The sequence below is a fragment of the Morus notabilis genome, unplaced genomic scaffold (genome assembly GCF_000414095.1).
Source record: "Morus notabilis unplaced genomic scaffold, ASM41409v2 Scaffold177, whole genome shotgun sequence".
In the NCBI taxonomy this organism is placed as follows: domain Eukaryota; kingdom Viridiplantae; phylum Streptophyta; class Magnoliopsida; order Rosales; family Moraceae; genus Morus; species Morus notabilis.
In genome coordinates, this window is record NW_010357654.1 from 210,891 (window position 1) to 223,204 (window position 12,314).

General features: G+C 37.4%; 2 protein-coding genes across 2 annotated transcripts; both read left to right on the plus strand.

Moving 5' to 3' along the window:
- The first annotated feature begins 1,743 nt into the window (after window positions 1-1,743).
- LOC112093667 (putative receptor protein kinase ZmPK1) lies at window positions 1,744-4,161 on the plus strand. Its single transcript, XM_024172557.1, has one exon. The coding sequence runs from the start codon at window positions 1,744-1,746 to the stop codon at window positions 4,054-4,056; it is 2,313 nt and encodes a 770-aa protein (XP_024028325.1). The 3' UTR covers window positions 4,057-4,161.
- A 4,701-nt stretch (window positions 4,162-8,862) lies between these two features.
- Window positions 8,863-11,662, plus strand: LOC21399986 (putative receptor protein kinase ZmPK1). Its single transcript, XM_010090268.2, has one exon. The coding sequence runs from the start codon at window positions 9,106-9,108 to the stop codon at window positions 11,506-11,508; it is 2,403 nt and encodes an 800-aa protein (XP_010088570.1). The 5' UTR covers window positions 8,863-9,105; the 3' UTR covers window positions 11,509-11,662.
- The last annotated feature ends 652 nt before the right edge of the window (window positions 11,663-12,314 follow it).

The window sequence follows — 12,314 nt, forward strand, 5'->3', positions numbered from 1 at the left end:
CCGCTAACAGTTTAGCTTTGAAAGCCTTTTGTGATTCGGATTGGGGAGGTTGTCATGCCACAAGAAGATCAGTTACAGGGTATTGCATTTTCCTTGGAAATTCTCTCATATCATGGAAATCCAAGAAGCAAGCCAACGTCTCCAGATCATCAGCTGAGGCTGAATATCGAGCCATGGCTAACACATGTTTAGAGCTAACTTGGTTACGCTATATACTACATGACTTAAAGGTCCCTCAGACAACTCCTACACCATTATTCTGCGACAATCAGGCAGCTTTGCACATTGCGGCGAATCCCGTCTTTCATGAACGTACGAAACACATTGAAATAGACTGTCATATAGTACGAGAAAAAGTACAAGCCGGAATGATTAACCCTTCTTTTGTGCCTTCACACTCGCAGCTGGCTGATGTATTTACGAAGGCCTTAGGAAAGGATCAGTTTGTAAGTTTGCGCAACAAGTTGGGACTTCATGACATTCACTCTCCAACTTGAAGGGGAGTATTAGGAAATATCTTATATTAGCTGTATTGTATTAGCTGTATATTTACAGTTTCCATTCTTTATTTACCTTCCAAATTAGTGTAATTTAAATCCCACAAAAAGGGGATCACGGCTTCCAAGCCTTAGACTTAGTCTGCCATATGCGTTGTATTTTTTGTATATATACTGCACAATGTTAATGAAAATATATCTCAATTCCTCCATTACTTGTTCAGCCATTATCATTATTTTATACTCGGAGTTCAGTGATAAATCCACCTACGTCTCTGTGAACTCCCCAGAGGAATTCGATTTGCACTAATCAACAATATTCTGATTACAACATCAATTACAAGAGTAAAACTTTCCAGAAAATCTCAGCCAACTTTCCTAAGAAACCCAAGCAAGAAAATTACAGAGCAAGATAGCCTCTTCTCTAGCCTTTTTTCACTCTAGAACATGTTTCTCTCTCTAAGGCTTTTTCTGTTACAAGCAATTTACTCTCTCTCTCTCTAATCAGTTCTTCAGTTCCCACTTCCTGTAATGTTATGGTACAATATATATATATATAGCTAAAAGATTGAAGAAATATGACTTTTTTAAGCGGTCCAATACTAGTGTTCCAGCTGCATTTAAAACATCGACATCATCTTCTTTATCTCTTAATAATGTTGTCGTATTATTGATGTTGGATAAAAGGAACTGTCATTTTCCTTCTTCTATTCAATATTGCAGAAATAATCTTCCAATGAATTATATGTAATTGAATCAAATTTTTTGTAACAATAATAACAATAAAGTCAACTATATGATACAGAACATATATATATTATAATGAAATGCAAGCTCCTATACAATAATGGAACAAAAATCAGTTTACAACTATAATTTTTTTTGTAAAAATGATAACAATAAAGTCAACTATATGATACAGAACATATATATTATATATATATATAAATTCTCCTTATCGACATTTCCTTCAAAATGGGCTGCCAGCCGCCGAATATCATATTTATTGACTTTAATCAACATTAGAAGGACAATGACATATTTCAAAAGTCAGAATAGATTTGCAATTATTTGAAGAAAGCCAGGTTTCATGGCAAGAATATATTTAGAAAGTAAAAACCATCTTTATTTTTTCCTACTCAAGGATCATGCTATAAACTATAATCCTTGAAAACATCTGCTAGCTATGGAGTTTTCTGGATATTTCATCCTTATGTTACTTGCACCAATAATGGCAATTCCATCAATGGGGTTGTCCAAGTTAAAAGAAGGAAATTTCTTGACAGTGGACAAAGAAAGTGAATTTCTGATCTCACCAAATGGTACCTTCGCTGCTGGCTTTCTCAAGGTGGGCAATAATGCCTTTTGTTTCTCAATATGGTTCACAAATTCTGCAGACAAAACTGTCGTCTGGATGGCCAACAGAGACAGGCCGGTAAGCGCGAAGCAATCCAAAATGACACTCCATGGGAATGGAAACATGGTCTTGACCGATGCCTCCGGCGTAATCGTCTGGTCAACCGACACCTTCTCTACTTCCGGCATGGAAGCTCATCTCCTTGAGACAGGAAACTTTGTCCTGATCGATCAAGCGTCGAAGCTGTTCATCTGGGAGAGTTTCGATTTCCCCACCGACACGCTTCTTCCTCTGCAGCCTCTTGTCAAGAACACAACCTTGGTGTCCATGAGGAGTAAAGGTACTTACCTTAGTGGAGTATATAACTTGAAATTTGATGACAGTAATGTATTGGATCTCATCTATAATGGTCCACAACTTTCAAGTATTTATTGGCCAATAGTGACTAATGGTGTATTTGCTGCGGGTAGAACACCTTACAATAGCTCTAGAATAGCAGTTTTTGATGACTTTGGAGGGTTTCTATCAAGTGATATATTGGAGTTTAAAGCTTATGATTATGGGATTGGCCCAAAGCGCAGGTTAACTTTAGATTACGATGGAGTTTTGCGATTGTACAGTCTAGATGAGTCAACTGGCCTTTGGGACATCTCATGGTTGCCTGGTCGTTTAGATTCTTGCCTTGTTCAAGGCCTTTGTGGGGAATATGGTATATGCAGCTACAAGACCATAAAACCAGCATGCACTTGTCCTAATGGTTTCGAAAGAAACGATCTTTCGGATTGGTCTAAAGGATGCAGACCAAAAGTTAATCTGTCGAGTGATTTGGATACGATGGATTTTATGCAGCTTCTCAACACGGATTACTATGGTTATGACTTGGAAACTCTTAAATTCGGAATTTCCTTTCAAGAGTGCAGGAATTCATGCTTGACAGATACTAGATGCAAGGGGTTTGGATATACATTTGAAGGACGAGCAATGTGCTTCCCAAAAAGTCAACTTCTAAATGGTTATCACATGCCAAATTCTCAAAGTGTCTCGTATATTAAGGTGACAAAACTGAGCTCTCCAACTGTGAATGCTTACGCCGATGATCAGTTGATTTGTTCAGGAGCACAAGTTCTTCTTACCAGTAATGACGCTAAAGGCGAAAAGAGCAAGAACAATGGCTATGTGAAGTACCTCATGGCGTTTGTAGGTTCCTTTGGAGGCATTGAAGTAATCTTTCTCGGCTTGTGGTGGTGGTTTATCTACCGAAAGCGCGTAAATGAGGAGGTGATCAACATGGGATACATTGTCTTGGCCATGGGTTTCAAACGGTTCAAACACGCAGAGTTGAAAAGGGCAACTAAGAACTTCAAAGAAGAGATTGGAAAAGGGGGTTTCGGTTCTGTCTACAAAGCAATTCTCGACGATGGAAGAGTTGTAGCAGTCAAGAGATTGGAAGGCATTTTGCAAGGGAATGCAGAGTTTTGGGCAGAAGTAAGCGTCATTGGGAGCATCAACCATAGAAATTTGGTGAAGCTATGGGGCTTCTGTGCAGAAAAGGAGCACAAGTTGCTAGTCTACGACTACGTCGAAAACGGCTCATTGGATAAATTCTTGTTCTCAGATTCGTCTCCGACACTAGGATTGAAGCAGAGGTACAACATTGCACTAGGCACCGCAAAAGGGTTGTCATATCTACATGAGGAATGCCTTGAATGGGTGCTTCACTGTGATGTAAAGCCTCAAAACATACTGCTAGATGATCAGCTAGAGCCTAAAGTTGCAGATTTCGGCATGTCAAAGCTCTTCAAAGACGTTAACCATGACGCTGGATTCTCTCGTGTTCGAGGCACCAGAGGATACTTAGCCCCAGAATGGATGATGAATCTGAAAATCGATGCAAAGGCAGATGTTTATAGCTACGGGATTGTGCTGTTGGAGCTTCTGACTGGGAAGTGTGTGTCTGATTTCTTCTCAATTATTTCTCATGACAATGAGTTCAATCACTTGGTTCAATGGATTACTGAGAAGATTCGACAAGAAGGGTTAAAGGAAGTTCTTGATCCTAGAATTCCGGATGATGAGTTCGACCAAAAGAAGGTTGAGAGATTGGTGAATGTTGCTTTGTTGTGTGTGCATGAAGATCGCCATTCAAGACCTGCAATGAGTAAGGTTGTCGAGCTTTTGCTAGAAACTGATGAACAAGCCTAGTTTTAAAGATATTAGCAACTATATATGTATTGGAGAAACTATATATATATGTTGTACAATTTACTTGCACAAAGACTAGACAATGTTATTTAGCTGTTGCAAATATTCAAGGACGAAGTTGTAAGTTTATACAAGCATAATAATGATCTGTGTGATTCAATTTTTACTGTCAAAATTAATTACAATTTGCTTATTTTAAGACTCAAAAACTACATAGAAAAAGTCCATTAGAAAAATTGATAAGGAAAGAAAAATAAAACGAATCGCACTCATCTGCTAAGCGTAGCTAGGTTAAACGGTACAATGCTATATCAACCATGCTCATGTACATATAGTACACATGCGTAAATTCTGTGCATAGAACATAGAAGTCAAAATAGATCAGAAAATGTTTGCCGTTTTTATAAAGAAATATTCAAGCTAGGCTAGTAAGAGAAGGAATACAGGTAATACAGGTAATACAGGTAAAAAGTCGAGAAGTCAAAGAGGCCCCGATCTCACTAAGGCTCCTTTCGAGTCAAGTTCCGTAACCGTTAATAGCGGCAGTGAATGGATTTCGGCCAGAACGGGAGCGGTCACAATAGGAACAGAATGAAACAAGCGCGAAAGACCAAACCAAAAAAAATCCTATATAAATTGAAATACCGCACTCAGGGCCTCATAGAGGGATAAAATTTTATTTCTACCCCTTAATATTAGTTCATATATTTTTATCTTTTAAATTAAAATTAATTAAGAGTTATAATTTTTTAAAAAAGATATATTTTTAACGAGTTAAGTACTTAAAAAAATAAAATCTGTAATTTTCTCAACGAGTACGACACGTTAAGAGCCCAGCATGAGCATGAGCTCAAGCACGTTAAAGAGATAATTACTCTTTTTACCGCAAAAATCTAGTGTGGATCGACTACTATTAAGACCACAAAAACTATTACCTTTTCTGCCATGTAGCAGAATAAAATTTAGAATAAAAAGACTAAGTGTTTGTTCATTTTGTTGATTCGAGTTTATAATTTGAGTTGAGATATAATTTTGTGTAAGAATTTTTTATTGTAATAAAAAAGTTAAATATGACTATTTTTGAGAGTTTTTTACTGTAATAAAATTTAAATTTTAAACTTGAATCGGCGAAATAAACGGCCTTAAAATAGCCACAGCTTTTTTTTCCTGGATAGTTTTTTTTTCCTCCTCTTCTTCTCTATTTCGCACATCTCTTTCTTCCTCGTGCTTATTGGCCGCCACCATGGAGGTTACTCGTCGGAGCTCGAAGCCAAGTAGTTCTCCCGATCTCCTTACCGCTTCGCCATGGATCTTCGATCTCCTCACTGGTCGCCATAGATCTTCGAGATCTGTCTTCGTTGTTGACGGAGATGATGCGAATATTGCAAACCAGATTTATCCTCGGCACCCTGTTTTCTCAGCGGAGTTCGACGCTGAGGAGCTCGATGCGAAGCTTCCCACCTCTGCCTCTTCCTCCGTCGGGAGATGCTTCCCCAAACAGACCGGCGCCGTCGTTACTCTGAGGAGCCGATCCACTCCGCCGTCGAGATTTCCAGCATTGGCTTGATCGCCTCCAGATCTACGACGAACCACAAATGCAGCACCATGAGCCAAGGCCGAAGACCTGCGGGAGATCTCTCTCATGGCGGCGCGTTCAAGATCCGCTATTGTTTTTTCATCATTTACATTTTTTTCTAATCTGGAATGTGATTTTTGTGATTTTTCTTTTCTGTGAGTTGGTTTTCCGATTGGCGGCCGCCGGTAACGGTGGTTTCGGACAATTTTTGGTGATTACCGGTCGGTGACTCGGTAGTTACCAATCGGTAACTAGTATCTTGGCGGATACCAATCAGTATCTTGTAAGATACCAGAGACTTGGTTGGCGTCGGTGGTTGGTGGCTGCCGGCGACTACTGCCGCCAATGCTGGTGATTGTTCGTCGGATACCACCGGGTATCTCGGTATTACATAGTAAAAATTCTTTTTACGAGTCCTAAATAGAAAATTTACGTGGTAAAAAACCTCTTTTACCAGTCATCAAAAGAATGGTAAAATTTCTTCTTATCAACTGTAAGTAAAAATTTATATGGTAAAAATTCTATTTTATTGTTATTTGCTTTAAATAATTTAGAATATGTTATTTATTTAATTTTGTTTTATAAAAATGTTATTTCCTAGAATTTATGAATAAAAAGGTTGTTGTTTTCATAGGTAATGTAAATGGTCAAGCCTAGAACACCGTCAAGATTAGTGCCTGAGATTAGAACGTCAAGCTAGTTCGGCGCATGAATAGAATCAACCGGCCAGGATCGGGTATGTGGTCGAGTGAGGTATGCAATTTTTATGTTATTTGAATAGTTTAAGGCCGTTTATTTCACCGATTCGAGTTTAGAATTCGAGTTTTATAACAGTAAAAAGCTCTCTAAAACAATCATATTAAACTTTTTTGTTACAGTAAAAAATTCTCACATAAAATCACATCTCAACTCAAATTAAAAACTCGAATCAACAAAATAAACGGGCTCTAAAAAATTATATTTTAATCCCTAAATTTTTTTTAAAAAATTTATAGATTGACTATAATCTTTAAAAAATTATATTTGCAAGAAGGCCTTTATTAATCACATGTGCCTTTTCCCCTTGTGAACTGGAGCTACAACCCTAACCGTCCTATCGGCCCGACTTCGATGCCTACCACGATTCGTTGTTTTGACCCGGCATTGTCACGCGGTAGTCTATATGTTTATTTACTTTTTTGTTTTACAAAAATATGTAACACAATGAAAGGTAGTTATCGAACATTAATTTTTTTTTTCCAAACAAAAAAAGACAAAAACAAGAGAAAATGTTTTGTTTTTTTTTTTTTTGTTTTTTTACCTTTAGAAAACTTAAAACGAAAGTGTTATCAAACGAGCCCTAGTCAATGTGGTGTTTAGATAAATTTTTACAAGTAGAAGTCGTATAAGATTGCATGTATTATGTATTTTACGAAATCAAGTGCGTGTCAAAATAAGGACAAGAAGTAAAGAACTCAAAGAAATTCAATTTCGCAATATCCATGCTCTGATCATGATGACTGCTCTACACACAAGAAGCAAACAAGAACTCAAAGAATTCGAATTCCTAATGTCCATACAATGATTATGACAAAATAAAGTTTTCTTTTCAAAGCTTGACCGTATTTAGAAAGAAGCAAGGAGATTCTAACATGTCAAAGTATTTAAACACTGAATTTTTAAATTAAAATTTGACACAATTACATGTAAAGCCTTACCTAAGAAAATCTTTAATCTAGCACTCTCAGGGATAAGAAGAATGTCCTATTCAGATTTTATATTGTTAATGTAATAAAAAAATGTCTCTGTTCCTAGACCTTTTAGCTCGTTCCCTTAATGTCATAGTATTAGACAAATTTACCCTTACAAATATGTTTTGTTGGACTTCAGATCACGCGGTCCATAGCCCAATAGTTAACATGCTTGGATTTTGTTTCAAATGAAATCTGAAGAGGAAAACATCATTTGGAATATAAAAATTTCTACAATCCGCCGGCCGTACCCATTTTATAAATGTAAATTTTTTTGTCCGTTCCATATTTCATTTTCCTTAAGTATTAACACTTAAAAAAATGTAATCTATCACCATACTATATTAAATTTACTTTAATGTTACCATGTTATACTAAAAACAAATAAATCTGTACGAAAAATGTCACAGATCGTATCGACCCTAGACTGAAGATTTTGTCTCGGATTATTATGCATTATATTCTAATACTTGGCATTAAGTATTTAGGAGACATTTGGTTCATGGATTAGAATCATGTGATTAGAATCATTTTCGATTTACGTGTATTTTTTGTAAGAGAAAACACTGTAACGAATCATGAACCATAATTCAAATCATGGTTTGAATATTCAAACCAAACGTCCCCAGTCTCTACCAACTCATTGAGAGATTATCATCAGTAGAATTTTTTATTTTTTGTTTAAATGTTCATCAGTAGAGAATTGAGAAGTAAGGTGAGAAAATGCAAGAAAAGTGAATTAAGTGTTTAAACACAAAAAGAATCTAGAGAGAATTTTGGATCTGAAAGTATCATATTATTACTTAATAATGAATGTGTCAATACATCAGCTATCCATAGAAACTAGATTAGAAAGCATATTACAAGAACTGATATTTCTGTAAAAAGGCGGACCTCAGTGCCAAAGAGGCTCCCGTACTATGACAGGTTTGAGAGAAAGTTCAATCTCATATGTACGCAGCCTTACCCTCCGAAAGAGAGCCCGTTTTCGGAATTCGAACCTTGGACTCCGGGTGCAAACGCAAGCGCTCCTATCACGGTGCCAAGACCCGCCTTCAAGAACTGATATTTCTGTAATATCGATAAATACTGGAGGCTTGCCTAGATTAAAGCATTCAATAAAAGAGGTTTTGCCCACCTTGTTGCCCGAATAATGTGGGCATAACCCGCGCCATTAAGGTTGGTAGTCCGTTCCACCCCCATTTACATCCCTAATCAGGTCTACTCCCTAGTCCTCGTACATTTGACACTTCTACTATGTAGGGATAATTTTCTTGACCACTAATTTTTGCTCAGGATATTATATTTCGATGTCTAGTACTTCTAGAATTTGTACCTTAAAAATAATAAAAACTAAAAAGCACCATGAAAATTCCACACGGCAAACAAATTAACGAGGTGCCATGCAACTTCCAATTCTTTTTTTTTTTTTAAGAAAAAAAAAATAGAAAAGAATACCAAACTTTAAACTTATTTGCCACTTTCCAGTCAACTGTACGTCTTATACGCATATATTAATGCATACTATTTGGAAAACAGCTAAAACATGTGATCAATCCAAGTTGATTAGTGGAAAGAAGAAAGTTGAATAGAAAAGTAATGGGTCAGTTCTCCATGTTTTGCATTCATATAGAAGAGTTTCATAAACATTAAACAATCAACACTTTTACTTCAAAACATCTCCTTTCTCCAACCTCTACATTTTCCCCCCCCAAAAAAAAAAAAAGAAGAGAAACCAGTGGTATGGAATTTGCTGGATTTTTTATTCTCTTGTTTTTGGCAACAACAACAGCTTGTATCAAAGCAAGTTCATCTCCGGCCTTATCAAGTTTGAGACAAGGAAGTTTCTGGACAGTAGATGAAAAAGAGAGAGAAACATTCTTGGTCTCACCAAATGGAACTTTCTCTGCTGCATTTCACGAGGTCGGCATTAACGCCTTCTGCTTCTCGATATGGTTCACCAGATCTGCAGACAAAACTATCGTCTGGATGGCGAATAGAAACACGCCTGTTAGTCGTAAGAAATCCAGAATGACTCTCCACAAGAATGGAAACATGGTCTTGACTGATGCCTTTGGTTCAAGCGTATGGTCAACCAACACCTTTTCTGCTTCAACTGTTGAAGTTCGGCTTCTTGAGACCGGAAACCTTGTTCTGTTCGACCAAGGGAAGGAAAAGATCATCTGGGAAAGTTTTGATTTTCCCACAGATACGCTCTTACCATTACAACGCCTTGTGAAGAACACAACCTTGGTGTCTATGAGAAGCAAAGGTTCGTACCTGAATGGAATCTATAACTTCAAATTTGATGATAACAATGTGTTGAACCTCATTTACGACGGACCTCAAATTTCAAGTATATATTGGCCTAGAAAAGCAGGGGGTGATGTCTTTGATCTCGGTAGGACACCTTACAATAGCTCTAGAGTGGCAATTTTAGATGAGTTTGGGAGGTTCGTATCGAGTGATCTAATGGAGTTTAGAGCATCTGATTATGGATTTGGTCCGCTGCGTCGGTTAACATTAGATTATGATGGGATGCTGAGATTGTACAGTCTAGATGAGTCAACTGGGCATTGGGATATCTCATGGTTGCCTAGTGCTATAGATTCTTGCCTTGTTGATGGCATTTGTGGTGAATATGGAATATGCAGCTACAAGTCCATAAAACCAGCTTGCACTTGTCCTTTTGGTTTTGAAAGAAATGATCTTTCGGATTGGTCTAAAGGATGCAGGCCTTCATTTAATCTGTCGCGTGATTCGAATACATTGGATTTTATGCAGCTTCTCAACACGGATTACTATGGTTATGACTTGGAAACCCTTAAATTTGGAATTTCCTTTGATAAGTGCAGGAATTCATGCTTGACAGATACTAGATGCAAGGGGTTTGGATATTCATTTGATGGACAAGCAATGTGTTTCCCAAAAGGTCAACTAGTCAACGGTTATCAAATGCCAGATTCTCAAAGTGTCATGTATATTAAGGTACCAAAGCAGAAAGTGAGCTCTCAAACAGGAACAGTGAATGTTAAAGTAGATGGGTTGAGTTGTACACGAACAGAAGTTGTTCTCACCAATAATGATGCTGAAGGGAAAAAGAGAGAAAACAACGAGTACATGAAATATCTCGTTGCATTTGTTGGTTCCTTTGGAGTAATTGAAGTAATCTGTCTCGGCTTTTGGTGGTGGTTCATCTACCGAAAGCGCGTAAATGAGGAGGTGATCAACATGGGTTACATGACATTAGCAATAGGTTTCAAACGGTTCACATACAAAGAGTTGAAAAGGGCAACTAAGAACTTCAAAGAAGAGATCGGGAAAGGAGGTTTCGGATCAGTCTACAAAGGGATTCTGGATGATGGAAGAGCTGTAGCAGTCAAGAGACTGGAAGGCATTTTACAAGGAACTTCAGAGTTTTGGGCAGAAGTAAGCGTTATAGGGAATATCAACCACAGAAATCTCGTCAAACTTGGGGGTTTCTGTGCAGAAAATGAGCACAAACTGTTGGTCTATGACTATGTTGAAAATGGCTCATTGGACAAATTCTTGTTCTCAGACTCATCTCCGGCACTAGGATTTGAGCAGAGGCACAAGATTGCAGTTGGCACCGCAAAAGGGTTGTCATATCTACATGAAGAGTGCCTTGAATGGGTGCTTCACTGTGATGTAAAGCCTCAAAACATACTGCTAGATGATCAGCTAGAGCCTAAAGTTGCAGATTTCGGCATGTCAAAGCTCTTCAAAGACGTTAATAATGATGTCGGATTCTCTCGGGTTCGAGGGACTAGAGGATACTTGGCTCCAGAGTGGATGATGAATCTGAAAATAGATGCAAAGGCAGATGTCTATAGCTATGGGATTGTGCTGCTGGAGCTTCTGAGTGGAAAGTGCGTGTCTGATTTTCTCTCTGATACTGCTCATGACAATGTGTTCAATCATTTGGTTCAGTGGATGACTGAAAAGATCAGACAAGAAGGATACACGGCAGTCATTGATCCTAGATTACTGAACGATGATTTCGACCCGAAGAAGGTTGAGAGCTTGCTGAATGTTGCTTTGTTGTGTGTGCATGAAGATCGTCACTCAAGGCCTGCAATGAGTAAGGTTGTGGAGCTTTTACTAGAAGCTGATGAACAAGCATAATATAATATTGGAATCATTTGTTGTTTTACATTTTCCTTTCTGAGAAAAACAAATAATTAGTTTTTTTTTTCTTTTTTAATAGTTTTAACAAGTCGTTTCAATTCAAGGAAGAAGCTGCTCAATTTATATTTTCATGTAATTCAATTTGTCTGATACAAGGAAATTTGTTTATCTCTTGTTCTCCTACAATTTACTTGCGGAATAGGAATAAGTTTGTCGGTCCATCTCGTATTCTAATTTGTCCGATTTATATGATTAGAGTGCTACAAAAAGTTGGGATTATAATTGATAACTTTAGAATTATTCTTATTTTAATATAACTCTTTATGATCGGGTCCTTCTAAAATAAGTACCAGTTTTCTGTTATATTTATTTATTTACTAATTTTGAAAAGGGAGAGTATATTTCATAACGAGAAATTCACACCCACATAGTCTACCACAGGAAATAGAGCTCAAAGAAAAATAGTGTGTACTGAGCTCCACAAATGGACACTCGAGGAGGTACACCAAATATCAAACGCATATACGACTCTTTAGCAACTTTGTGGCGACAAACCCTATCAACATTCCATTTATTCACAGGTTGTGCCTTTAAAATGCTAGTGTCGTACCATACCCAAGACGTGTCTTTTTATCATGCTCTTAATGGGCCCGTGCTTTAAACATGCCCAAATCATGCCTTAGAGCATACACTTACCATGCTCAATAGCAAATTTTGCAACAAAAAACAAGAAAACTAATGAAAATGAACCCGCTTTTCTTTGTAGCCAGATGGCTTATGTTTCCGAATTGCTTCTTAAGGTG

Bases quoted from the DNA above. Each gene is read 5' to 3' on its own strand.
- LOC112093667 (XM_024172557.1), top strand. From the start codon at position 1,744: ATGGGGTTGTCCAAGTTAAAAGAAGGAAATTTCTTGACAGTGGACAAA.
- LOC21399986 (XM_010090268.2), top strand. From the start codon at position 9,106: ATGGAATTTGCTGGATTTTTTATTCTCTTGTTTTTGGCAACAACAACA.